At 46.2% G+C, this 27,698-nt stretch overlaps 3 protein-coding genes across 3 annotated transcripts; 1 reads left to right on the top strand and 2 right to left on the bottom strand.

Annotated features, from left to right (window-relative positions):
- Nucleotides 1–23,046, top strand: MARS1 (methionyl-tRNA synthetase 1). The gene is made up of 21 exons (XM_066369383.1): nt 1–218; nt 1,081–1,171; nt 1,681–1,759; nt 1,838–1,972; nt 2,651–2,726; nt 2,969–3,141; nt 3,294–3,400; nt 7,873–7,989; nt 8,123–8,326; nt 9,468–9,669; nt 13,827–13,901; nt 17,252–17,422; nt 18,061–18,156; nt 18,287–18,404; nt 18,787–19,000; nt 20,889–21,020; nt 21,133–21,237; nt 21,333–21,519; nt 22,325–22,396; nt 22,643–22,735; nt 22,829–23,046. The coding sequence occupies exons 1-21, from the start codon at nt 110–112 to the stop codon at nt 22,973–22,975; spliced, it is 2,703 nt and encodes a 900-aa protein (XP_066225480.1). The 5' UTR covers nt 1–109; the 3' UTR covers nt 22,976–23,046.
- Nucleotides 22,991–23,797, bottom strand: DDIT3 (DNA damage inducible transcript 3). The gene is made up of 2 exons (XM_066369385.1): nt 23,660–23,797; nt 22,991–23,573 (listed from the first exon to the last, which is right to left on the bottom strand). Exons 1-2 carry the CDS (start codon nt 23,795–23,797, stop codon nt 23,205–23,207), a joined length of 507 nt encoding a protein of 168 aa, XP_066225482.1. The 3' UTR covers nt 22,991–23,204.
- Nucleotides 23,659–27,568, bottom strand: LOC136395153 (DDIT3 upstream open reading frame protein). The gene is made up of 3 exons (XM_066369386.1): nt 27,506–27,568; nt 24,547–24,594; nt 23,659–23,817 (listed from the first exon to the last, which is right to left on the bottom strand). Exons 1-2 carry the CDS (start codon nt 27,566–27,568, stop codon nt 24,553–24,555), a joined length of 105 nt encoding a protein of 34 aa, XP_066225483.1. The 3' UTR covers nt 23,659–23,817; nt 24,547–24,552.
- Nucleotides 27,569–27,698: the final 130 nt, after the last annotated feature.

The raw sequence follows: 27,698 nt of genomic DNA, 5'->3' as shown, positions 1-27,698 counted from the left end.
GCGGAATGGCCTACTTCAGAACTCCATTTCCCGGCGTGCCTCGAGATGCTCTGTCAGCCCACAGGCGGGAGGCGGGTTCCAGTTGCATCAGCGTGGGATCCCCGGCGGAATGAAACTGTTCGTGAGCGAGGGCGCCCCGGGGACTCTGGCTGTGCTGGCCGCGGCTGGGCGGGCCCAGGGCAGAGTGGAGCTTCTCATCAGCTCTGTAGGCCCCGAAGGTAGTCGGGCTGGTGCTGCTGGGTGGTGGATGAGAGGGGCGGGACCGAAACAGGCCTGACTCCCAGACCGCAGTTTTCTTCGCCAAACCTCAGCTCCTACCACTCACTCCCCTCAACCTCCTGACCCATTGTCCTGGGTCATCCCATTCCCTCTTCCTTCCCAGCCACATCTTTCATCTATCATTTCCCTTAGTTACTCTTAGATTACCCTTCCTTCATTTCTAGCCTCCCCGCTTTCATCTTTTAGAACCCTAACTCACCCTAATGAATTTCTCTCCCTTTTCCAACTTTCTCTCACACCTACCAGACACCCCCCATGTCCTCACCCGCCACCCCACCCCCACACACATACAAGAGTCACTTGCATTACAACCCCCAGGCACCTTTTCGTTCCTAGGAATCTGCTCTCCTACCACACACACACACACACACACACACACACCCACCACTCTTTGATTTACCTGTTCTCAATTCTCACCCAACTGCTGGGGTGGACTCTTAAGCCATTCTCTGCCATTCTTACCAGTTCTCTTAATTTTGGGCTTCCATTGTTTTCTCAGATCATTCTCGGATATCCTAGTTACTCCTAATTGTCCCAGTTCTTGGCTGCAGCATTGTCCCAATACCATCACCTCCTCTCTACAATCCCCATCCTTTGTTTCCAGCTGGTAGTCTCAGCTGAATAACTGCTGATTTCCTTAGCTCATTCTGGACCGACCCTGTTTCAGTGGTCCTATCTTGGAATCATTGGGTTGAAACTACCCATTATCTTCTCTTTTTCCCTGAGCAATACGAAGTTGTCCTAAGATGACAAAATATTTCTTTTTCCTGTTTTTCACCCATTTTTTGTCTTCGACATCAGAGTGTGTGGTCCCGTTCCTGACCCAGCCTAAGGTCCCTGTCTTGCAACTGGATAGTGGCAACTACCTCTTCTCCACTAGTGCAATCTGCCGGTCAGTATTGGTCCTTGATGCAGGGAGGTGGTTGAATCAAATCAGGGCTTACTGTCTTCTCTGTGGCCTTGTGTACAATCACTCTTTCACCGTGGGGTGAGAATAGGCTAGACCAGTGGTAGTCCCTACTGCCCACTAGTGGATGTTCCAGCTTTCATGGTGGGCTGTAGCAGAGCAACCAAAGTATAAATGAAAAGATAGATTTAACTATAGTAAGTTGTTTTATAAAGATTTATTCTGCCAAACTTAGTGAAAATCCAACATAAAGTACTTGGTAAGTAATTGTTATTATATGCTTTAACTTGCTGTAACTCTGCTTTATAAATTTTATAAAGTAAAGTTACTTCCCTACTTTATAAATCACCATTACTGTGGAACCCGTGGGTGGTTAGAAAATTTTACTACTAATAGAGATACATTAGTGGGCGGTAGGTATAAAAAGGTTGACTACCCCTGGTCTAGACTAATGGCCCCTTTAATTCTACCTTTCGTTGCTCTCTCTCTGGCAGATACTTCTTTCTGTTATCTGGCTGGGAGCAAGATGACCTCACTAACCAGTGGCTGGAATGGGAAGCAACAGAACTGCAGGTGGGACCGAGACATGGGGGATGGCAGGCAGGCCCTTGCTTTGCATAATCATCCTGACTTGTGCCCCCTGCGTTTTAGCCAGCTTTGTCTGCTGCCCTGTACTACTTAGCGGTCCAAGGCAAGAAGGGGGAAGATGTTCTTGGTCCAGTCCAGAGAGCCCTAACTCACATTGACCACAGCTTGAGTCATCGGAGCTGTCCTTTCCTGGCTGGTGTAAGTTGGGCCTTGAGATGGGGATTGGGGAAGGCTGTATAAGAATTAAGGAAGAGAATATTCAGAATCGTCAAACCCCAACACTGCCACCTTCTAGCAGTGTAACCTTGAAAAAAATTTAAACTTTCTAATTCTCAATTTTTTTCATCTTTTTAATTTTTTTTTAAGTGAAAGGAAGGAAGAAAGACAGATTCCCACATGCGCCCCAACCAAGATCCATCCAGTAGCCTGCGTCTGGGGCTGATGCTCACAACTGAGCTATTTTTAGCGCTTGAGGCAGAGGCTCCAGGGAGCCATCCTTAGCACCTGGGGTCCACCTGCTGGAATCAATCAACATGCTCAAATCAATCAAGCCATGGCTGCGGGAGAGGGAGGGAGAAGGAGAGAGAAGGGGAGGAAGAGGGGAGGAGAAGCAGATGGTCATTTCTCCTGTGTGCTGTGACTGGACATCCACACGCCAGGTTGATGCTCTACCACTGAGCCAACCAGACAGGGCCTCATCTTTGAAATGGGTAATATTGGTACCCACTTCATTGGGTTGTTATGAGGATTGAGATAATTTTAAATGCTTATAGTTCTCAACATGTAGAAAGTATTTAGGAAATGTTAGATATTTTTGTTACTATTGGGAAGAAAGTGAGTGTCTTACCTATGTACCTTTTTCTTTCCCCAACAAAGGAAACAGAATCTGTAGCTGACATTGTTTTGTGGGGAGCACTGTATCCATTACTCCAAGACCCAGCCTACCTCCCTGGTGAGCAATGTGCATTATCACTTTACTCTCAGCCCCAACTCCAGGAGTTTGGTGTAGGGATTACAGAATGGGTAGTATAATGGGTACCACTATGAGATATATCTTGACATGGCAGCTCTAGTGGAAAGGCAGTAAAGGGAACTGGTGAAGGCAGCTGAAGAAACTTCACGAAGAAGAGGAGATCTACTCATGCCTGGCCATTCCTGGTCTTATTGATTCCTTCTTTTCTCCCATGTCCACAGAGGAGCTGGGTGCCCTTTACATCTGGTTCCAGACGCTGAGTTCTCTGGAGCCATGCCAGCAAGCTGCAGAGACTGTGTTGAAGCAGCAGGGTATCCTGGCCCTACGCCCCTACCTCCAGAAGCAGCCCCAGCCCAGCTTCCTTGAAGGGAGGGCTGTCAGCAATGAGCCTGAGGTTTGGAACAGAGTAGAGGGGTCCCCACAGAACCTCAGTGCTGGGGGAGGGTGGCTTGGAGCATGGCCACTAACTTTTACACTTGTTGGAGAGAGGTTCTTTACTCTGCGGGCCCTTCTTACCTGTTGAGGTATTCTATCCACTCTTCATAGGAGGAGGAGCCAGCCACCCTATCTGAGCAGGAGATTGCCATGGCTATGACTGCTTGGGAGAAGGGCCTAGGAAGCTTGCCTCCCCTGCGGCCAAAGCAGAAGCCAGTGTAAGTAGGCACAGAGGAGTGGGGCTCAGTTTCTTTTTTTTTTTAAATTTATTTTTATTTTTATTTATTCATTTTAGAGAAGAGAGAGAGAGAGAGAGAGAGAGAGAGAAAGAAAGGGGGGAGGAGCAGGAAGCATCAACTCCCATATATGCCTTGACTGGGCAGGCCCAGGGTTTTGAACCGGCAACCTCAGCATTCCAGGTCGACGCTTTATCCACTGTGCCACCACGGGGCTCAGTTTCTTAAGTGGAAGTTGGTGATAAAATCAACACCTGCTTGCCAGATCCCCTTTGCTGCTGACTTCTTTAATTTTCCATTCTCTCCTTTTTATTATCACCCCCTCCGTTTTTTTTGAAAATTTTATTTTCTCTTGGCATATAATTTTAGACACTCTGTTCATCAGTCCCATCAGTAACCATATTTCAATTATTCTTTATCTACTGAGATAGCACCTAAGTTTGTTTTTCTTTTTTTTTTTTTTGTATTTTTCTGAAGCTGGAAACGTGGAGAGACAGTCAGACAGACTCCCGCATGCGCCTGACCGGGATCCACCCGGCAGGCCTACCAGGGGGCGACGCTCTGCCCCTCCGGGGCATCGCTCTGTTGTGACCAGAGCCACTCTAGCGCCTGGGGCAGAGGCCAAGGAGCCATCCCCAGCGCTTGGGCCATCTTTGCTCCAATGGAGCCTTGGCTGCGGGAGGGGAAGAGAGAGACAGAGAGGAAGGAGAGGGGGAGGGGTGGAGAAGCAGATGGGCACTTCTCCTGTGTGCCCTGGCCGGGAATCGAACCCAGGACTCCTGCATGCCAGGCCAACGCTCTACCACTGAGCCAACCGGCCAGGGCCTAAGTTTGTTTTTCAAGTCCAGATATCTACTGTGAGCTCCAGACATATTTATCAGACTATTTCCTGGAATCTTCTACCTCCACAGGAATTGCAAACTCAGCATGTCCAAAAGCAAATGAATTATCTTCCCTGTCAGCTTTTCTTCTTTTTTTTCTTTAATTTTTTTTTTATTTGAGAGAACAATAGGAGTAAAGAGAGAGAGAGAAGCATCACCTTGTTGTTTTACTTAGTTGTGCACTCATTGGTTGCCTCTCGTATGTGCCGTGACTGGGGATCAAACCTGTGACCTTAGCATGTTGGGACAATGCTCTATCCATTTTGCCACTTGGCCAGGCCTTCTCTCTCTCTCCTTCATTCATTTACTTTAGCAAATGACTCCCCCCCCCCCATCTTTCACCTAAAAATCCAAGTTGAAATCTTGGTGTCATCTGTATTATTTCCTCATCCCATCCTCTTGTATCATTTATTCCATTGCCAAGTCATTGATTCTAACTCCTACGTAGTCCTTGAATCCATCCCTTCTTCTCACAGCTACTCCCTTACATCATGCCTCACCATACCTTACCTTCTCTTTCCCTGCCACCCCATATTTAACACTACCACCAGAATGACTACTTAAAACTGTACATGTTTTCTCACTCTCCCTCACCATCCTTTGTTGAGTTCTATAACACAAGTCTTTCAAGATCTGGCTCTTGCATGAGGCTTCATATTTTGCCACTCTTCTGCACTAAGACAATATACACATATGCAGATTTTTTTTCATCAAAATAAAATATTTGTAGTTTGAAGTTGTCATTCGATAAAGTTTTGAGTGTCCACCCCTTGCTAGGCCCTGTGTGCTGGATCTACAGAAGGGAACAAAACAGACACGAGCTCTGCTCTCGTGGAACTTTGAGTCTAGAAAAGTAGACAAGTATTTTAATCTGACCTGTGGTGGCGCAGTGGATAAAGCGTCGACCTGGAACACTGAGATCACCGGTTCGAAACCCTGGGCTTGCCTGGTCAAGGCACATATGGGAGTTGATCTTCCTGCTCCTCCCTCCCTAAAATGAATAAAATCTTTAAAAAAACAGAAAAAATACACCTGACCAGGCGGTGGATAGAGCGTTGGACTGGGATGCGGAAGACCCAGGTTCGAGACCCCGAGGTCACCAGCTTGAACCCAAGGTCGCTGGCTCCAGCAAGGGGTTACTCGGTCTGCTGAAGGCCCGCGGTCAAGGCACATATGAGAAAGCAATCAATGAACAACTAAGGTGTTGCAACGTGCAATGAAAAACTAATGATTGATGCTTCTCATCTCTCTCCGTTCCTGTCTGTCTGTCCCTGTCTATCCCTCTCTCTGACTCACTCTCTGTCTCTGTAAAAAAAATAAATAAAATAAATTTAAAAAAATTTTTAAAAAACAGAAAAAATAAATAAAAGGTATTTTTAAAACACCAATGTATAATTACAAGTTTTAATAAGTGCTATGAAGGAAAAGAACAGGATGCCATGATGATAAATATTACGGGAGATTAACTTATAGGCCTTTGTAAAAAAAATTGACATTTGAACTAAGAATTTCAAGATAAATAGGAGTTAACTAGACAGGTAAGGCTAGGGAGAGGGTGTCTCAGAGGAAATACCATGTGCAAAGTGGCCTAAGGAGCAAAACAGTTAGCTCCTAAGGAATTGCTAAAAGGCCATTGGCTGGAGGCTAGACAGTCCGGCAGATGGGTCAAGGTGAGTTTTGAGAGGAAGAGGAAGGCAGGCCAATACCATACTGTACTCTCACCTTGGTGTCTTTGCACATGCTGTTCCTTCTTCCTGGAATGTCTGTATCTTACCTAATTGGTGTACAATCATTCCTTGAGAGACTAATTTTATCATTTCCTTTCCTAGAGCTTGAGTGCTTTATTTTTTGGCAACTCCCATTGTCAAAATATATTGTGATTATCTCTTTCTCATAACTGTGTCCTGTAATGAATCTGTCAGCATATTGAAGTTAGAGGCTCACTTTACTTTTATGTGGCCTAGTTTCTAACATAGAGCTAAGTGTTCAGTAGATACTGGTAAAATTTGAATAAATTACTGATGAAAGTCCATTCTTTGTACATTTGCTTATTTTGAGTAATCTTCAGTACAGTGGATTCAGATTAGTACTGAGCACTTTGGAAGTAATAACAGGAGAAAGACTTTTTCAGGTGCTTATACAGGTTAACACATTTAATTGCATATGTAGAGGAAAAAATTGGCGTTAAAAACTCTAGAGCGCCTGTGGGGGCGCAGTGGATAAAGTGTCGACCTGGAATAATGAGGTCGCCAGTTCAAAACCCTGGGCTTGTCTGGTCAAGGTCCATAGGGGAGTTGATGCTTCCTGCTCCTTCCCCATTTCTCCCCCCCCCCCCAAAAAAATGAATAAAATCTTAAAAAAAAAAAACCCAAAATTATAGCCAAACCTGTCTTCTGTGCTTTTCCTTCTGACTAAAAGACATCCTTAGTGCCTTATCAGGCAATTTCCTACCCATTTGGGGGCTCAACTCAAGTAGTTCTGTCTCTGAAGTTTTCTTTTAATCTTAGGCTGGAGTGTGTGCTTGCCTTCCTTTGAACTCCTTTGGCACGTTACGTCTTGTGGCACTGATTCCAGTCAACAGTTATGTAATAGACTGTACCCCCTAGAGGGCAGAACCCTGGGCACGCCTGTCTGTCTGCCACAGTAGCACCCTCATAATGAGGGAGAAGTCACAGGGTACCACAGAAGTAACAGTGTGCTACCAAGTGTTTAGGGGCTTGGGACACAGGGATGACCGGGTAGAATGCCAGTCATCAGTGAAGGAAGGCTCCCTTGATGGAGCTGATTTCAAAGCCTGCTTTCAGTGTCCAGTGATTATAGGTTGAGAATAATTGAAATGATAAAAAGGGCCTTGTTGTCAATGCTAAGGAGTGGGAGGACACATGAGGTGTGCAGCTGAGCTGTCGATGATGATGAATCCTAACGAGAATAGTGGATTGAGTGGCTTCAGACAGCAGATAGAGTGAGATGACCAGGAATGATCCTGGAAAAGTGGGGAGGAGAGATGGTTATGAAGGGAGTAGCTGGTGGCTGCTGGTTTGAGTTAGGCCACAAAGAAATGACCGACATGGGTTAGAGAGAAGGGAATTGGGCATGGTGAGTTACAAGGCTCTCAGTGACCAGAGGTCATGTTAACAGCATCTGGAAAGAAGAGAAGAGGTCAGCACTGGAAAAGTTCTTGGGTGGCATAGGAGTTTGGGAGTAGTAAGTGATGGTGATTGGGCACAGCCTCAGCAGAATTTTGTCAATACCCAGAAAGTTGGAGCCTGAGAATGAGCTTATAGAAAAGAAGCAGTCACAAGAGTAAAGTGAGCCAGAGGTCAGTGTTGGGATGCAGCTCTTTAAGAGCAGTTTATAAGGCTTGTTTGTTGTGAGCAGGGTCCTGTACTCACTTCTGTAGGGGATATAGGACTTTTGGAGGAGGTTGTGGTCCCGTGGGTTCATTTGAGGACAGACTTCAGATATATATGACCATAACAGTAGACTACATCTGTGTCTGGGTAACTGGTATACTTTTGGTCCTTCTTGACCCTTGCATCTATCTCATGGATTGTTCTCTTCCTTCCTTACCAGGTTGCCTGTGGCTGGGGAAAGGAATGTGCTCATCACCAGTGCCCTTCCTTATGTCAACAACGTCCCCCACCTTGGAAACATCATTGGTTGCGTGCTTAGTGCTGATGTCTTTGCCAGGTGGAGCTAACTGCTGTGGGAGAGAGCTGAGGGAGCAGTGGGCCCCATGGAACAGGATGCCTCGGGTGGAGACTGGGGGGTCCTGGGGACATAGGGAGAGGCTCATCCCGAAGATCAGCGTATTCTCTCCCAGGTACTCCCGCCTCCGCCAGTGGAACACCCTCTATCTGTGTGGGACAGATGAGTATGGTACAGCGACAGAGACCAAGGCTATGGAGGAGGGTCTCACCCCCCAGGAGATCTGCGACAAGTACCATGTCATCCATGCTGATGTTTACAGCTGGTTTAATATCTCGTTTGATGTGTTTGGTCGTACTACCACTCCACAGCAGACCAAGTAGGTTTTCTCTAGAATCAGGCAGCAGTGGAGGTTGAAGGCTGGGGCTTGAGGGCCTTGAGAATGTCCTGCAGACATAGGAACCAAGATGGTTGTCTAGGCACTCCTCCTAAACTTAGGATATAAGTATTGCCCTGAAATGTATCCCAAGCATTATTAAGGAGATTCAGTGTGCCCAGGAGTCTGACCAGGGGCTAAGGAGCAGCTGAGGAGGGAAGAGACAGGACATAGGCTTATGGGAAGTATGCCTTCCCTCTACCACATCCTTTTTCTTCCCTTGCTGCCTCAGAGTCTGAGGACATTCCCTCCCACTCCTATAGGTGTTTACAGCAAATCTGCTCGCTCTTCTTTGCCGGATATTCATCCTTATAAAACCTGTACGTAATAGATAGCTAATAGTCAGCTAATTGTACTGTGTGGTTAATAATTGAACTGATATAATTTTAATTTTTAGGACATAGTAAAACTAAAAACAGCATAGTCTTATCCTTTTGGATAAGAACTGAAGAATACAGAGGAGATAAAGACAAATTCTAAAGAGTCGAGGGAAGAGATTGTATGAAGAGCTGGGGAATATGTGTGGGGTTCTGGATCATTTAGTCAAACTCCCTAAAGATGGCCTGACCAGGCGGTGGCGCAGTGGATAGAGCATTGTACTGGGATGCGGAAGGACCCAGGTTTGAGACCCTAGGATAGCCAGCTTGAGTGTGGGCTCATCTGGCTTGAGCAAAGAAGCTCACTAGCTTGGACCCAAGGTCACTGGCTCGAGCGGAAGTTACTCGGTCTGCTGAAGGCCCGTGGTCATGGCACATATGAGAAAGCAATCAATGAACAACTACGGTGTCGCAATGAAAAACTGATGATTGATGCTTCTCATCTCTCTCCGTTCCCGTCTGTCTGTCCCTATCTATCCCTCTATCTGACTTCCTCTCTGTCCCTGTAAAAAAATTAAAAACAAACAAAAAAAAACCTCCCTAAAGATGACGAGAAGGCCTTTGTTTTGGGACCCCTTCTCCCTGATTTCTTTGGCATTTGGACTAAATGAGTTTAGATCCTAGGTGGAGTAGCAGGAGGGAGGGGTGCACTACTTTCTCTGACTTCTCTAACCTGTTCCTCCCCTGTCCCTTTCTCACTTTACCAGGATCACCCAGGACATTTTCCAGAGGTTGTGGAACCGAGGTTTTGTGCTACAAGATACAGTGGAGCAACTGCGATGTGAGCGTTGTGCCCGCTTCCTGGCTGACCGCTTTGTGGAGGGTGTGTGTCCCTTCTGTGGCTATGAGGAGGCCCGTGGTGACCAGTGTGACAAATGTGGCAAGCTTATCAATGCTATTGAGCTCAAGGTGAGAGGAGGGTCTCATGGGAGCCCAAAAGGAAACAATCTCTATTCTTTTACTTAAAGTTTTCCTTTCATTTCAGAGAGAGAAGAGGAAGGGGGAGAGACAGAGGTTGGGGAAGAGGCAGAGAGAGAGTCATTGTTCCACTTAGTTGTGCACTCATTGGTTGCCTCTTGTATGTGTCCTCACTGGGGATTGAACCCGTGACCTCGGTAGCAGGACAACACTCTTATCTACTGAGCCACTTGTCCAGGGTGACAGTCTGTATTTTTTTTTTTTTAATTCAGTGAGAAGAGGGGAGGCAGAGACAGGCTCCCGCATGCGCTGTGACTGGGATCCACCTGGCAAGCCCACTAGGCAGTGATGCTCTGCCCATCTGGGGCCCTTGCTCTGTTGCAACCAGAGCCATTTTTTAGCACCTGAGGCAGAGGCTATGGAGCCTCAGCACCTGGGCCAACTCACTCTGATTAAGCTTTGGCTGCAGGAGGGGAAGAGAGAGAGAGAGAGAGAATGAGAATGAGAATGTGGAGGGGTGGAGAAGCAGATGGGTGCTTCTCCTGTGTGCCCTGACCGGGAATTGAACCCAGGACATCTATACATTGGGCTGGTGCTCTACCTCTGAGCCAGCTGGCTAGGGAAGTTTCTATTCTTATGGGACTCTCAGTCTTGTCCCATTCAAGATTTCTATTTTAGCATTTAGGATCTTTCACCATTAGTTATTTCTACTCCATCTCAGCAACTCATTATTCAGCTCATTGGATAAATACTAGATAAACATTTACTATGTGCTTAGCATTGTGCTAAGAAATTGAGTTTATACTTCCCTACTTTTGCTTCTGCTTCAGACCACCTGATTTGCTTTAGTTCCTTCTCTCCATAAATACCCTTTCCTCTTTTTCTCCATATTTACTCATTTGTTACTTTTTTCATTCAAATTTTTTTGAGTTCTTAACAAATAGGGTAGTCACAGTTCTAGGTGCTAAGGATGTAGCAGTGAATATGAAAGACTTTTATTTAGTGTGGAGAGGAGACTAAAGACAAGAATATAATTACAGAGGCCCTGGCAGGTTGGCTCAGTGGTAGAGCATCGGCCTGGCTTGCGGGAGTCCCGGGTTCGATTCCCGGCCAGGGCACACAGGAGAAGTACCCATCTGCTTCTCCACCTCTCCCCCTCTCCTTCCTCTCTGTCTCTCTCTTCCCCTCCCGCAGCCAAGGCTCCATTGGAGCAAAGATAGCCCGGGTGCTGAGGATGGCTCTGTGGCCTCTTCCTCAGGCGCTAGAATGGTTCTGGTCGCAACAGAGCAATGCCCCAGATGGGTGGAGCATTGCCCCCTGGTGGACATGCCGGGTGGATCCTGGTTGGGCTCATGTGGGAGTTTGTCTGACTGCCTCCCTGTTTCCAACTAAAGAAAAATACAAAAAAAAAAAAATATATATATATAATTACAGAATAAACTACCAGGTATATGTGGTAGACAGTGATTTCTGGGGGAAGATTTAAGGTAGGTGATTAGGGAAGGCATCTCAAAGGAGGTAACATTTGAACTGTAGAGTTCAGCTGAAGAATGAGAAGGAGCAAACCAGTTAAGAGTGTTTTAAGCTAGGCCCTGGCCGGCTGGCTCAGTGGACAGAGTGTTGGCCCACTGTATGTACATCCCGAGTTCAATTCCCAGTCAAGGCACGCAGGAGAAGCAACCATCTGCTTCTTTCCCCCTCCATCTCCTTCTTCTCTCCCTCGTTTCCTCCCACAGCTAGTGGCTTGATTCGTTCGAGCTTCGGCCCTGGGCACTGAGGATGGCTCATTAGTCTGAGCATTAGGCTTAGACGCTAAAAATAGCTCAGTTAATTTGAGCGTTGGCCCCAGACAGGTTGCTGGCTGGATCCCAGTTGGGGCGCATGTGGGAGTCTGTCTCACTATCTCCCCTCTTCTCACTTAAAAAAGGGGGGGGGGAGTGTTCCAAGCCAAAGGACAAGGAAATGCAAAGGCTCAATGCAGCAGTGAGCTAAAAAGGCTGAATTGAAAAGGCCAATGTAATTGTAGCATACTGCGTGAGAGGGAGGGTAGATTGAGATGAGGTCACATCACCATGGCCTAGTAAGCCACTGTGGAAGTTGGATGGTAAGCTGCTCTGTGGAAAATGGACGGGAGAGAAGCATGAAAATGGGGAGACCTGTCTGAAGGTTAGAGCAGTAGCTCTGAAATGGGATGATGTTGGCTTGGACTAGGTTAACAGCAGTAGAAATGGGGGGAGAAAAAGGACTCGAGGTATGTCGTGGAGGCACACTCTAGAATTGGATAGACTGGAATTCAGGATGAGGGGAGAATCCGGAAAATGATGACTCGGAAGTTTTTGGCTTGAGCAGCTTGGGAAGATGGTAGAACCATCTTCGAACATGGCGTGATTGATAAAGAACAGGCTTTCTGGTGGATTGTGGGTTTGTTAAATTTGAGCTGCCTCACCTGACTAGGTGGTGGTGCAGTGGATAGAGTGTCGGACTGGGACGTTGGGACGTGTGGACCCGGGTTCAAAACCCCAAGATCCCCAGCTTGAGTGCAGGCTCAACTAGCTTTAGCATGGGCTCACCAGCTTGAGCACAGGGTCACTGGCTTGAGCGTAGGATCATAGACATGACCCCAAAGTCGCTGGCTTGAGCAAGGGGTCACTCACTCTGTTGTAGCCCTCAGTCAAGGCACATGTGAGAGAGCAATCAACGAACAACTAAGGAGCTGCAATGAAGAATTGATGCTTCTCATCTCTCTCCCTTCCTGTCTGTCCCCCTCTCTGTTTGTCTCTGTCAGAAAAACAAAATAACTTGAGATGCCTCTTAGACACCCAAGGAGATATTAGGTAGGCAGTTGGATATAGGAATGTGGAGTTCAGGAGAGAGGTCTTGAGAGAATTATAATTTCTCATCTAGATCTCCCTGGCTGGATAGATCGGTTGGTTAGAGCGTCATTTTGAAGCACAGAGGTTGCTGGTTCAATCTCCGGTGAAGGCACATATAGGAACAACAAATCGTCAATATTCCTGTCTTTTTCTCTCTCCCCTCCTTTCTCTCTCTCAGATCAATTAAAAAAAAATTATTAAAAAAAGAAACCCAGATCAAAATTCACTTGGAAGCTTTTATAGTTAGTCCCACCTAGTTGTTTACTCCTTTAGTTATCACTTTTCCCTTCTGGGTTTGTATAGTCAATTTTTACCATGAAAATAAGTATTTTGTCACATTTTGTTTTGTGTAGGCCTATACTTGTTTCCCATGCAAGCCCTCTTTCCCTAACCTGATTGGAACTTCTTCAGGTGAGGAGCTGTGTGTTTTCTCTTTTGTCATTCCTGCCTCCCCTCACACAGCTGCATATAACTTTATATAAAATTTCATTGCCTGGCCTATGGTGGTGCCATGGATAGAACGTCAACCTGGAATGCTGAGACTGCCGGTTAGAAATTGGCCTTGCCTGGTCAAGGCACATAGGAGAAAAAACTGCTACAAGTTGATGCTTCCTATTCCCCCCCACCCCCGTGTTTCTCTCTCTTTCTCTTCTCTCCCTAAATCAATACATAAAATCTTTAAAAGAAATGTTTATTATTTTCTAGATAGAGAGAGGGAGGGAGAGGGGAGAGAGAGGCATGCTCAAGCCAGTGATCTTGGGCTCAAGCCAGCGACTTTGGGCTTCAAGCCAGCAACCATGTCATGTCGATGATCCCACGTTCAAGCCAGTGATCCCGCACTCAAGCTGGTGAGCCTGTGCTTGAGCCAGATGAGCCCGCACTTAAGCCAGTGACTTTGTGGTTCCACTTAGTTGTGCATTCATTGGTTGTTTCCCATGTGTGCCCTGACGGGATCAACCCCGCAACCTTGGTGTTTAGGACAACGCTAACCAACCAGGGCTTACACAGTTGCTATAGTGTAGTGCTCAGAGAATGCTTTGCCTATTCTCTGAGTAACAAATGTCATGCTATGTAGACATGAATCTCTTAAGTTCACAGATGGTCCAAGTTGTTGATGTGGTGGCCAGGTATGAGTGTGAAGCTAAGCTAGATGGCAGATTGAGGAGCTCATGCCTCTGTTCCTCTCCCTTGGCCTTGACAGCTCCTCATGAGCTGCAGTCCTGACCCTGACTATCCCATCTTGAGTCACCCCTTCTCTTGAATTTCCCTTCATAGAATCCTCAGTGTAAAGTCTGCCGGTCGTGCCCTGTGGTGAAATCCTCTCAGCATCTGTTTCTGGACTTGCCTAAGGTAAGTGGGCCTATCCCACAACCTGTCTGCCTGGCCTCTTCTACTGCCTCTGCCTCAGCCACAGATCTACCAAATCACTCTCAAGTGTTTATAATTTCTATTTAAAAATTATACATTACAAAAATACATAAACGAATTACACAAAGTGAAAGGTCCAGGCCTACTATACCCCATGTCTGCTTACCAGAGGTATTTACTACTGCTCATTTTCCTTTGTGTCTATTCAGAAATGTCATATGCAGATAGACTGTCTATTTATTTCCCTTTACTCTTAAATATTTCAATGTATGTTTATTAAAAAACATTCTTGCATAATAACAGTACAGTTAACAACTTTGAGAAATTTAATGTTGATATATATATATATATATATACTTGTCTGATCTGTCACCCATATTCCAATTTTGTCAGTTATCCCAATAATATCCTTCATAGCATTACTTTTTCTTTAGTACAGAAACTCTCTCAGGATCATGTATTGGCATTTAGTTTTTATATCTCTTTAGTTTCCTTTTATCTGAAACAGTTCCCCAGCCTTTCTTTTGACATTAACAGTGTTTAAGAAAGTAGGCCCTAAGAAAAAAGAGAAGAAGAAAGAAAGGAGAAAAAAAGAATAGAGGCCCTTTTTATTAATGTAAAATAACTTTTTTTTTTTTTTAATTGAGAGGTAGAGAGACAGACCATGGCATGCATCCCAATGGGGATCCATCTGACAAGGTCCCTACCAGGCGATGCTCTGCCCATCTGGGGTTGCTGCTCTGTTGCTCCGCAACTGAGCTATATTAGCGCCTGAGGCAAGCCATGGAACCATCCTCAGTGGCCGGGGCCAACTTGCTCAAACCATTGGGGCCATGGCTGCAGGAGAAGAGAGAAAGGGAGGGGTGGAGAAGCAGATGGTCAGTTCTCTCATGTGTCCTGACCAGGAATTGAATTTGGGACTTCTACATGCCATGCCAAATGGCTAGTGCCTTTGATTAATTTTTTAAAGATTTTACTTTCTTGATTTTACAGAGAGAAGAGCCAAGGTATGGGGGGGGGGGTTTAGTAAGAAGTATCAATTCATAATTGCCTCACTTTAGTTCATTACTTGTCATATATGCCTTTACTGGGCAAGCCCAGGGTTTCTAACCTGTGACCTCAGCATTCACACCTTATCCAATGTGCCACCACAGGCCAGGCTTAATTTATTTTTATTGAATTTTAGAGAGAATAAGGGAAACAGAGAGAAAAACATCAATTTGTTATTCTACTTGCTTGTTTATGTGTTCATCAGTTGATTCTTGTATGTGCCCTGACCAGGTAATTGAACCTACAATCTTGGTATTATTAGGAAGATACTCTAACCAACTGAGCTAATCAGTCAGGGCCCCTGGCCCCCTTATTTATTTATTTATGTTTTGCTTTTATGTTTTTTTTTTTTGGGGGGGGGTTTTGTTTTTGTTTTTTTTTGTATTTTTCTGAAGTTGGAAACGGGGAGAGACAGTCAGACAGACTCCCGCATGCGCCCGACCGGGATCCACCTGGCACGCCCACCAGGGGCGACGCTCTGCCCACCAGGGGGCGATGCTCTGCCCCTCCGGGGCGTCGCTCTGCCACGACCAGAGCCACTCTAGCGCCTGGGGCAGAGGCCAAGGAGCCATCCCCAGCGCCCGGGCCATCTTTGCTCCAATGGAGCCTTGGCTGCGGGAGGGGAAGAGAGAGACAGAGAGGAAGGGGGGGGGGGTGGAGAAGCAAATGGGCGGCTTCTCCTATGTGCCCTGGCCGGGAATCGAACCCGGGTCCCCCGCACGCCAGGCCGACGCTCTACCGCTGAGCCAATCGGCCAGGGCCTGTTTTTTGTTTTTTTAAGAGAGAGAGGCAGAGAGGGACAGATAGGGACATACAGACAGGAAGGAGAGAGATGAGAAGCATCAATTCTTCATTGCGGGTTGTTCACTGATTGCTTTCTCATATGTGCCTTGACTGGGGGATAAGGTGTAGGGGCTCCAGCTGAGCGAGTGACCCCCCTTGCTCAAGCCAGCAATCTTGGGCTCAAGCCAGTGACTTTGGGCTTCAAGCCAGCAACCATGGGGTCATGTCGATGATCCCATGTTCAAGCCAGTGTTCCACACTCAAGCTGGTGAGCCTGTGCTCGAGCCAGATGAGCCCGCACTTAAGCCAGTGACTTTGTGGTCTCAAACCTGGGTTCTCAGCATACTAGGTCAATGTTGTGTTCACTGCACCACCACCATTCAGGCTCTACCATATTTCTTTGAATGTTACTGAACCAAGAAAATTAGTTTTCCTTTTTTTTGATGAGCAGTGCACTTATTTATTTTAATTTCTATTTATTGTTTTAAATATCTTATTTTTTATTGATTTTGGAGTGAGAGGAAAGAGACAGAAAGGGGGATAGGAGTGGGAAATATCAACTCAGTAGTTGGCTTCTCATATTTGCCTTCACTGGGCAAGCCCAGGGTTTCGAATTGGTGACCTCAGCATTCCAGGTCAACATTCTTATCCATTGTGCCACCACAGGTCAAGCAAACAGTGTACTTTTTTTTTATTTTAATTTTTTTTTAGATTTTATTTATTGATTTTTAGAGATAGGAGAGAGAGAAGGAGAGAGAGAAAGTGGGGGGAGAGGGAAGCATCAACTTGTAGCAACTTGTAGTTGCTTTCTGTATGTGCCTTGACCAGGCAAGCCCAGGGTTTTGAACCAGTGACCTCAGCGTGCCAGGTCAACGCATTATTGCGGCCCCACCACAGGTCAGGCCCAGTGCACTTCTTGATATATACATTTATACACTCTTGTGTGAATATTTCCATTGAAAAAATTCCTAGAAATGGAATTGCTACTTCAAAGTCATGAGTCTTTTAATTTTTTTTTTCATTTTTCTGAAGCTGGAAATGGGGAAGCAGTCAGACAGATTGACTCCCGCATGCGCCCGACCGGGATCCACCTGGCATGCCCACCAGGGGGCGATGCTCTGCCCCTCTGGGGCGTCACTCTGTCGCATCCAGAGCCATTCTAGCGCCTGAGGCAGAGGCCACAGAGCCATCCTCAGCACCCGGGCCAACTTTGCTCCAATGGAGCCTCGGCTGCGGGAGGGGAAGAGAGAGACAGAGAGGAAGGAAAGGGGGAGGGGTGGAGAAGCAGATAGGCGCTTCTCCTGTGTGCCCTGGCCGGGAATCGAACCCGGGACTTCTGCACGCCAGGCCGACGCTCTACCGCTGAGCCAACCGGCCAGGGCTGAGTCTTTTAATTTTAATATATTGCCAGACTACTCCAAAAGAGTTGTACGTATATATCGTTGTGCAAACCACATATGAGACTTTTCTAAATCAGCCCTCTGTCTCTACCATCTCAGCTGGAAGACCGACTTGAGAAGTGGTTGGGGAACACGTTGCCTGGCAGTGACTGGACACCCAATGCCCGGTTCATCATTCGTTCTTGGCTTCGGGATGGCCTCAAGCCGCGCTGCATAACCCGAGACCTCAAATGGGGAACCCCTGTACCTTTAGAAGGTTTTGAAGACAAGGTAAGCATCCCATGCTTTACTCATGTCTTATTAGTCAGCCTTGGGGTTGAGACCCTGGGCTAGGAAGAATACACTGTTGCCTATGTCTTATTACAGTCTGAGACTTGGAGTTGGTGAGGTTTTCCCAATTTTTAAAATGAATTTATTGGGGTTACATAGGTAAATAAAATTACATGGGTGTCAAGGGTATTCCCAATGTTTTATTTTTGTTTTTTGGGTTTTTTTTTTTAATGTCCCGTCCTCCCCACCCCCCACAAGTGAGAAGGCAGGGTGCGGGGGAGGCAGACAGACTCCCGCATGTGCCCTACCGGGATCCACTAGGCATGACCACCAGGGGGCGATGCTCTGCCCCTCTGGGGCATTGCTCCGCTGCAATCTGAGCCAATCTAGTGCCTGAGACTGAGGCCATGGAGCCATCCTCAGCGCCTGGGCCAACTTTGCTCCAGTGGAGCATGGGCTGCAAGAGGGGAGGAGAGGAACGAGAGGGGGAAGAGTGGAGAAGCAGATGGGCGCTTCTCCTGTGTGCCCTGGCTGGGAATTGAACCCGGGACTTCCACATGCTGAGCAGACACTCTACCGCTGAGCCAACCAGCCAGGGCCTTTTTTATTCTGTCATGTCTTTTCTCTTGACCTTTCAGGTATTCTATGTCTGGTTCGATGCCACTTTTGGATACCTGTCCATCACAGCCAATTACACAGACCAATGGGAGAGGTGGTGGAAGAACCCAGAGCAAGTAAGCAGTTCTTGGTTAGCCTGTCTATAGGGGCTGTAGGCATGTGGGGTAGCAGGGTTAGGGTTGGGAATCTGATCTTTCTTAGGTCTGTGAAGAAGGTCTCAGGTGCTCTTTCAACTATATTCTGTAGGTGAATCTCTATCAGTTCATGGCCAAAGACAATGTTCCCTTCCATGGCTTAGTCTTTCCTTGTTCAGCCCTAGGAGCTGAGGACAACTACACCTTGGTCAGCCATCTCATTGCTACAGGTACCCTGGAAAACTGGAGTAGGAATATTCCCGGAGAATGAGGGCTGAGGCAATATTTGGAGGATTTTGGAAGGGTGGTAGGTCTTGACTTAGGAGTTGAGATGAGATAGGAAATAATTTGAACGTGAGAACTCAACCTGGAAGGAAATAAGAATCTGAAGAAAACGAGTCCGAAGCTAAAACTCTGTAATTTGTAGAAGCAAAGGGGGGAAAGGTGAGAATGAGGAGACAGGATCTCCTAAGTTCTCTGCAGAACTGCTACTCAAGGAAAAAGGTTGGACAACCATAGTTGAATTCAGAGGAGAAAGGAAAGTTAGTAGGTTAGTGAGAGAAGGATGTGATTTGAGCAGGTGGATCTCATTCATTCTCTTTCTCTGTCCAGAATATTTGAATTACGAGGATGGGAAATTCTCTAAGAGCCGGGGTGTGGGAGTATTTGGGGACATGGCCCAGGACACAGGGATACCAGCTGACATCTGGCGCTTCTATCTGCTATACATTCGTCCTGAGGGCCAGGACAGTGCCTTCTCCTGGACAGATATGTTACTGAAGAATAATTCTGAGCTGCTTAACAACCTGGGCAACTTCATCAATAGGTGGGACTTGGTGAGGGATCAGTTAGCAGATGAGCAGGGGTGGGGCTAACTCTGCCACATGAAGTGGAAGGGATGGGAATATGGAGATGCCTAGTGAATGGGCAGGAGGCTGGGAGGAATGGGAAGGACATTGTGGGAAATAGATTTCTATCAATCGGGGCTTACTCCTGGAACATAAAAAGCTATGTTGCTTGGGGGAAGTTGGTTGTAGAGGTATGATTTAGCAAAGTAGGTCACAAAGTCTTGCAGATTGTTTTCTTATTAATGTTCTTTGTAGAATTAAAAATTTGTTCTTGCAAAAAAGTTTACTTGCATACAATTGAAAAGTTTGGCTGAAGAAAGGGTTTATTATAGTGTAGAGGTAGGAGACTTCTGCTGTACTTTGGAGTTAGTTACTTTAGCTTACATTTCATTTTTGGTCCCTGTGTCAGCTATTCTGCGATATAAAGAAATATTCTCCATGGCTACCTACCCTTTCAGGTTTGGTCCTTACCACATTTAAGATATTCTATACTAGAGTGCTTGATCGCAATTTATGTATATTTCAATTTGATCCTTCTGATGTTTGATTTTTTTAGCAATAAAGCAAACATCCTGTCTAGATACCTCTGTTGGTTAGAGTATCATCCCAATATGCAAGCAAAAGTTACGGTTCTGACCTGGTCTGGGCACATGCAAGAACAAATTGATGTTTTTGTCTCTCAGATCAATTCAATTAAAAAGTAATAATAAAATGAACAGTTGCTTAATTCTATTTCATTTCATTTTTTCTTTAAAATTTTATGTATTGATTTTGCCTGGCTTAGGGTGGCGCAGTGGATAAAACATTGGCCTGGGAAGAAGGTGAGGTCACCAATTTGAGACCCTAGGCTTGCCTGGTCAGGTCACATACAACAAGCAATCAATGAACAGCTAAAGTGAAGCAACTATGAGTTGATACTTCTCACTCTACCCCTCCTTCTCCTCTATTTGTAAAATCAATAAATAAAATCTTAAAAAACAAATGTATTGATTTTAGAGAGAGGAGAGAGAAAAAATAGGGGGTAGGAACAGGAAGCATCGACTCATAGCAGTTGCCTCCCGTATGTGCCCTGACTGGGCAAGCCTGGGATTTTGAACTAGCGACCTCAGCATTTTTTTTTTTATACAGAGACAAAGTCAGAGAGAGGGATAGATAGGGACAGACAGATAGGAACAGAGAGAGGTAAGAAGCATCAATCATCAGTTTTTCGTTGCGACACCTTAGTTGTTCATTGATTGCTTTCTCATATGTGCCTTGACCGTGGGGCTACAGCAGACCGAGTAACCCCTTGCTCGAGCCAGTGACCTTGGGTCCAAGCTGGTGAGCTTTGCCCAAACCAGATGAGCCCACGCTCAAGATGGCGACCTCAGGGTCTCGAACCTGGGTCCTCCGCATCCCAGTCCAGTGCTCTATCCACTACGCCACTGCCTGGTCAGGCGCGACCTCAGCATTCTGTCAACGCTCTTTCCACTGCGCCACCACAGGTCAGGCTTTATGAGATTTCTTTAAACAAAGGATATCTAACACCTGGCTGGTAGCTCAGTTGGTTAGAGCATCATCCCAATAGGTTGGGGTTGCAGGTTCGATCCGTGGTCAGGGCACATACAAGAATCAATCAATAAATGCATAAGTGGTACAGAAATTGATGTTTTTCAAATTTTTTTTTAAAGGGATGTAGGTATGTGAAATGTCTGTTATTTGCATAGTCATATACTTAGGGTAGAGAATAAGGAATTTGTTAAGCTTTGCCTTCCAACTTGAGGGAGCCAGAGAATGTTGACTTATGAAGATCAGATCAAATTTTTATAAGGCGGATGGGAAATAACTTCACTTTTCTTTCTCCTCTCCTTCTCTACTCCTATCAAGAGCTGGGATGTTTGTGTCTAAATTTTTTGGGGGTTATGTGCCTGAGATGGTGCTTACCTCTGATGATCAGCGCCTGTTGGCTCATGTCACCCTGGAACTCCAGCACTATCACCAGCTGCTAGAGAAGGTTCGGTAAGTAACCTGTATCCCTCTCATCTCCGTGATGTCCTAGCATGTAGAGGTCCCTCCAGGACCTTATACCCTTCCAGCATCTTACACCTTGGCCTTTTACCGGCCTTTCCAGGATCCGGGATGCTTTACGCAGTATCCTTACCATCTCCCGCCATGGCAATCAGTACATTCAGGTGAATGAACCCTGGAAGCGGATTAAAGGCAGTGAGGCTGACAGGTAGGTAAGGAGGTAGGGTTGGCTATAGGGATAAAGTGTATTTATTATATAGGCTGTGTCCTCTTGGAGGTGCTGACTATCCCATTTTTCCCTAGGGAGCGGGCAGGGACAGTGACAGGTTTGGCAGTGAACATAGCTGCTTTGCTGTCCGTCATGCTCCAGCCTTACATGCCTACGGTTAGCTCTACCATTGCAGCCCAGCTGCAGGTCCCACCGCCAGCCTCCAGTATCCTGCCCACAGACTTCCTGTGTATCTTACCAGCAGGACACCAGATTGGCACAGTAGGTCTCTGAGGATCGGAAGAGCCCTTTTTTTTTTTCATTTTAGAGAGGGGAAAGAGAGAGAGAGACTGGGGGGGGGGGGGGGCGTAAGCAGGAAGCATCAGCTCCCATGTGCCTTGACCAGGCAAGCCAGCGGTTTCAAACTGGTGACCTCAACATTCTAGGTTGACGCTTTATCCACTGCGCCACCGCAGGTCAGGCAGAGCCAGTCTCTTAAAATTCCTACATTTGCCATGCAGCTTTTGGGGAGGGTCAGAAGAGAATGTATGTTGGGTATCAGACTCTCACAGCTATTCTCTGAAACCCTCCCCACTCCGCCCTGAAGGTCCTTGGTATTGGCTCACAAGTCCAGTATTATCTGTAGCCCGTATTTCCCAATTGTCCTTCGTGCCAGAACCCAGTACCTGGCACATAAAACTGATCTACTGTGGATGTTTGAAGTTAACACCATGGTCATCTGGTCTCCATAATGCTAATAGTGAGTTGTGAGAATACAGGGTAGCCATTTCCCCTTTGACACAAGATGATAAAGGTCACCTCTAAACTTCTGCATCAGCCTAGCATCATTAAATAGTTTAGTTTTGGATACTATTAATACTTGGGATTTTCATAGTAATTCCTAGGGCTTTTTCTTGGTTCTTTACTGAAACCATAAGGTATTTGCTCAGTGTTAACTCGTTTCTTCTAAAACATTTAGAATTCCTGAATATCAGGGATTGAGGTTGGAGAGGCCCTCTGTATAGTCTGGTAGAGTTTAAACCTAATCAATGAATCAGTGAATGATTCTGGAATTCTTTTTTTATAGGTCAGTCCCTTGTTCCAAAAACTGGAAAATGACCAAATTGAAAGTTTGAGGCAACGCTTCAGTGGGGCCCAGGTGAGAAAACTAGACTTTGCTCTTGCCCAGCAACAGCTACTGTCATCATCTTAGTGTACCTAATTAGCCCTCATTTATTACTCTTTCCAACTTTTGATGCTGCTACTTCCTCGCTTATAGTATTTCTTTCTTGTCTTAGCTAGAAGAGTCCTTGGCTTGGTAATCACTTTCCCCAAGTTGGTAAATAATACTTGAGGTCAAGGGGTATTTGTGGTACCAGGTGGTAACTTTGTTGTTGTTCTCCAGGCAAAAGTGTCCTCTAAGGCAGCAGTTATAGAGATTGAGACAACAGATGGACCACAGCAGATACAAGGGCTGATGGATGAAGTGACAAAGCAGGTCTGAAGCCTGACCCCTGCGTGGAGACTGGAACATTTGGACGCTGTGTAGGTCCTTCCTGTCTCACTGTTGTTCCCCCCCCCCTTCCCTTAGGGCAACATGGTTCGAGAACTGAAAGCACAAAAAGCAGACAAGAACCAGGTTGCTGCAGAGGTGGCTAAACTCTTGGATCTGAAGAAGCAGTTGGCTCTAGCTGAGGGGAAACCCCTTGAAACCCCTAAAGGCAAGAAGAAAAAGTGAAAGTGAGAACTTGGGTCATAGAGAATCACTTTAATGGACATGGACAATAATAAATAAATACATAATCTCTATATACATGCTGAGAATCTTTCCTGTTTACCCCGAGCTTTCCCCCTGCTATAGGTATGGCATTGAAGGTCACATCACTGACACTGGTGAGAAGGTGGTTAGAAGCCACTTCTCGGAAAGAATGGTACTGGCTTGAGGAGGAAGTGATGGTCCCAAGTGTTCACGATTGGTGCAGACTGACCATTCGGTCAATTAGAGCTCGGCGAGTCGCCTCCACTTCGCTGGTCAGGCGCTCGATTTCCTGCTTGAGCCGTTCATTCTCTTCAGCTAGCTGTGCCACTTTCCTTTCATTCTCTTGTTCTTTATCCTTAATGCGTTGCTTTCCAGCTCGGGCCGGAGACTGACCACTATGTTTCCGTTTCCTGGGTATTCCTTGGTCTTCCTCTTCTTCCTCCCGAGCCATGGAGCTCTGAATGGAATCTGGAGAGCGAGGGCTTTGGGAGGTGCTTGTGACCTCTGCTGGTCCTGGCTCTTCAGTCAACCAAGACAGAGATGCCAGGTCAAGAGTGGTGAAGGTTTTTGATTCTTCCTTCAAAGGAATGAGGAAAGGCAAGCACTATTAGTTGAGAAGGGAAGATCAACATTCCCCTCTAGCTTTAGGTATAGCATTCTTACCTCCTCATTTCCAGCGGGTGAGACATAAGCACCACCATTTTTATCTGAGGACAACACCTCCTGAAGGTCCTCATACCAGGCTTCCAGTTCCCAGCTGGATAGTGTACCAAAGGAGAAAGGCAAAGACTCTGCTGCCATTGCTGCAGCTGGATCAGGCTCTGGAAAAGGATGTACTCAGGATAGTGGCAGGGATGGTAGGTAGAACAAGCACCACAAAACAGTCAATCTATACCACAGTTTGGCAAGCTTGCTTGCTGCCTGTTTTTGCAGTGAAGTTTTATTGGAACATGGTCACGTCTATTGATTTACATATTTTTCATAGCTCCTTTAATGTAACAGTGGAGATGAATAGTTATGACAAATTGTGTGGTCCTCCATATCTAAAATACTTACTCTCTGGCCCTTCATAAGGCCCTGGTCTATATTAATAATCCCTCTTTGAGTTTGCCTAGCACTTGAAGCAAGTGCCTGGATATATTCTTATGGGATCCTAGTAAAAGCCACCCTGAGCAGAACTCCACTGGTTGTTTCCAGGTGCAATTACCACACCATTTGTGCTCCTTTCTCCTGTGTGGGTAGTCCTCTGGGTTAGTCTAACTTTGATGGGCAGGCAGGGTGGTAAGACAAACCAATTTCTTTGTTGGGGTTGACTGCATGCTCAGAGCCAGCTTTCAATTAGGAATTAGGACATGCGTAAGAATAGTGGTTTGGTCAACTTTGTTAGGGGCAGGACAGGCAGACAGACGTAATCTGACACCAAAAACCTGTTCAGATTCAAACCCTCCTCTCATCTTTGGGCATTTCATAACTTCTTAAGAGTCCCAATAAAGGGAGTATAAGCAGTATCTCTTAGGAGTTGGTTTTGGGAAAGGGTTGGTTAAGTTTACCTGCTTTCAGGTGTGGTGATGTATGAAGATACACTTCCTTCTGGAACACTGTGGGAATAAAAAACAACTGTGTTAGCCATTTTGGAAAGAGGAGAGGCAGGTTCTTGTATTTTTATCTAGCCTATTGTTCCTTCCTTACTGCTTGTGTTATAGTATGGATACTTACAGTCCCAGTAGCCATTTTCAAGAATAGAGGAGGACCTAATTTCATTTATTTTTGGTTGCTGACATTTTAGTCCTGATTACATAAGAAAGCCCTGGCAATCTCAGCTTTCTCTAAATTCAAGGCAGGACTCAAACCTGGCAGGGTAAGGACTATACTACAAGAAAGGGAATAAATCAAGTGACATTTTCCTAATTCCATTCCCATATTGACATCCTCCAAATATACATTCCCAGTATGGACTTTAAACTCTGTTATCTAACTGCTTACTTGCCATCTCCTTTTGGATGTCTGATAGGCATTTCAGACTTAATATGTCAAACAAACTCCTAATCTTCCCCTTCCAAAGTTTTCCCCATTTTGGTAAATGGCAACTCTAGTTGCTTAAGTCAAAAATCTTGCTATCTTCATGATTCTTCTCCTCTTACACCCATCTCATAATCCAATCCAAACCACCAGCAAAACTTCTTAACTCATTCTTCAGAAACCCAGAATCTAAATAACTCACCAATTCAATTGTTACTAACAAGTTACAATCTCTTGGATTACTACAGGTCTCCCAGTTTCTGCTCTTGCCACCCTCCAAGTTTATTAAAAACAACATAGCAGCCAGAGTGGACCTTTTAAAACAAGTCAGGTCACGTCACTCCTCTATTACAAACCATCCAATGACTTCTAATTTAACGCATTTTAAAGGCTAACATCCTTCAACTGACTTAGAAGGCCCCATACAGTCTGTTCCTTCTCTGCCCTGGATTTCTCATTGATCACTCTCCCTCTTGTTCACTCTGGTCCAGCCAAATGGCCTTCTGTTCCCTAAAGATACGATGCATGTGCCTGACCAGGTGATGGTGCAATGGATAGAGTATTGTACTGGGATGTAGAGGAACCAGGTTCGAGACCCTTAGGTCCCGGGATTGAGTGCGGGCTCCCAGATTTGAGCGTGGAATCATACACATGACCCCATGGTCGCTCGCTTGGAGCCTAAGGTCGCTGGCTTGAGCAATGAGTCACTTGCTCTGCTGCAGCTCCCCTCCCAGTCCCGTCAAGGCACATTAGAAAGCAATCAATGAACAGCTAAGGAAACTAAGGAGCTGCAACGAAGAATTAATGCTTCTTACCTCTCTCCCTTCCTGTCTGTCCCTCTCTGCTTCTGTCACACACACACAAAAAATAGGTACTATGCATGCTCCCACCTTAGGACCTCTGTTTTTGCTGTTTTTTCTGGATAGCTCTTCCTTCCACATACCTGCATGGTTTACTGCCTCACCTCTTAGGTTTTTTATTTAATAGATCATCTCATGTTGATCATCCACAGTAAAACAATAAACCCCACACAAAGCATTTTCTACCTTTCCATTCGTTAGTTTTCTCTATGGCACTTAACCTGTACACTATGTGGCTCTTCCCACTAAACTGTAAGCTCTGTGAGGACAGATTTTGTCCCCTTCTCTTATTCATGGATGTATCCTGAGCACCCAACTGCACACAGTAGGTTCTTTATTTATTGTTTTTTTTTGTTTTTGTTTTTGTTTTTTTACAGAGACAGTGAGTCAGAGAGAGGGACAGACAGGGACAGACAGGAACGGAGAGACGAGAAGCATCAATCAGTAGTTTTTCGTTGCGCATTGCAACACCCTAGTTGTTCATTGATTGCTTTCTCATATGTGCCTTGACAGAGGGCCTTCAGCAGACCAAGTAACCCCTTGCTCGAGCCAGCGACCCTGGGTCCAAGCTGGTGAGCTTTTGCTCAAACCAGATGAGCCCGCACTCAAGCTGGTGACCTCGGGGTCTCGAACCTGGGTCCTCGGCATCCCAGTCCGACGCTCCATCCACTACGCCACCGCCTGGTCAGGAAGTAGGTCCTTATTAGATATTTTTTTAGGAATGAATGAATAAATTCAGGGGAGGATGAAGCTCAGAAGTAGAGTAGTAGCTGCCTATCCCTGAGGACTAAATGCAATATCGCCTGGAGTGTTTCTCTGCAGGACTGTCCTCCCTAGGGAACCCTTGCCTTCAACTGGCTTTCATCAGCAGTGGAACCCCAGGCCAGAGGGCTGTAGAGCCAAACGGGACTGGCCTGATGCAATGGTTACACAGTGATTAGTTGGAGACAGGACAGGGGGAAAGAGGCAGGGATCAATCTCAGAAAAAGAGCAATATGCCTTGGAGACCCCAAATGACTTCCCACAGGAGATCCAGGAAGCTCTCTTGTTCTAGAGACCCAGGGACCTCTTGGGGAAAGGAAAAAAAAATCCATCTCTCTCTCCCTGTTCATGGGCACCTCTTCTCCCAAAGCCTGTGTCAATGTCATGCTCTTGAAGGTTCTGTCTACTGCTAGGGTGCGGAATGGCTGTACGGTATAGGGTTCAGGAGTCCCGGCTACCGACGTGGCCATGCTGGCACTGAAACGCTACCTCTGATACAGGATTGGGAGTGGGCCTACTGGTGGTAAAGCTGAGGCCGCGACCTAAGCTACGGCCCAACAGGCTTCCCAGCGCGGGGGGTGTGTCTTGCTGCTCCGCCTCGCACCAGACAGGCCTAACGCGGAGGCCTGAGGTCAGCAACTGGAGAGAATAAATCTCCCGAGAGCAGCTGGACCCCTTCGCTCCGGGCAGGGGTGGGGTGACATTGTCGTCCGATGGAGGCGGGGTGTGTCACATCTCTCCCAAATTAAGGATTCTTCCCATCTCTCTCTCGGACCGTCAGTAATTTCACTATGGAGGGGACGTCCCGACTTTGAAGAAACAACGTCGCGAAGATGGAATAAAATTTATACGATCGATCAGTACTCACCTCTCTCCTTAAATTCCAGCTCTGATTTTGGCTTTGTCGCTGCCACCCGCTCATCTTCAACATGATACGTACTAAGTCTCAGACTCAAGCCCCTGACCTCCGTATGCCCGAGCAGTGATCTTTTAACAGGGCCTTGCCCTCCTCTTAGGGGCGTATCCAGAAGACTACCAATCAGAAAGCGGCACGCCAGCGT

Source organism: Saccopteryx leptura, chromosome 2 (assembly GCF_036850995.1).
Source record: "Saccopteryx leptura isolate mSacLep1 chromosome 2, mSacLep1_pri_phased_curated, whole genome shotgun sequence".
NCBI lineage: Eukaryota > Metazoa > Chordata > Mammalia > Chiroptera > Emballonuridae > Saccopteryx > Saccopteryx leptura.
Note: the sequence above shows the minus strand (reverse complement) of the source record. Positions and strands in the feature narration are given on the sequence as shown.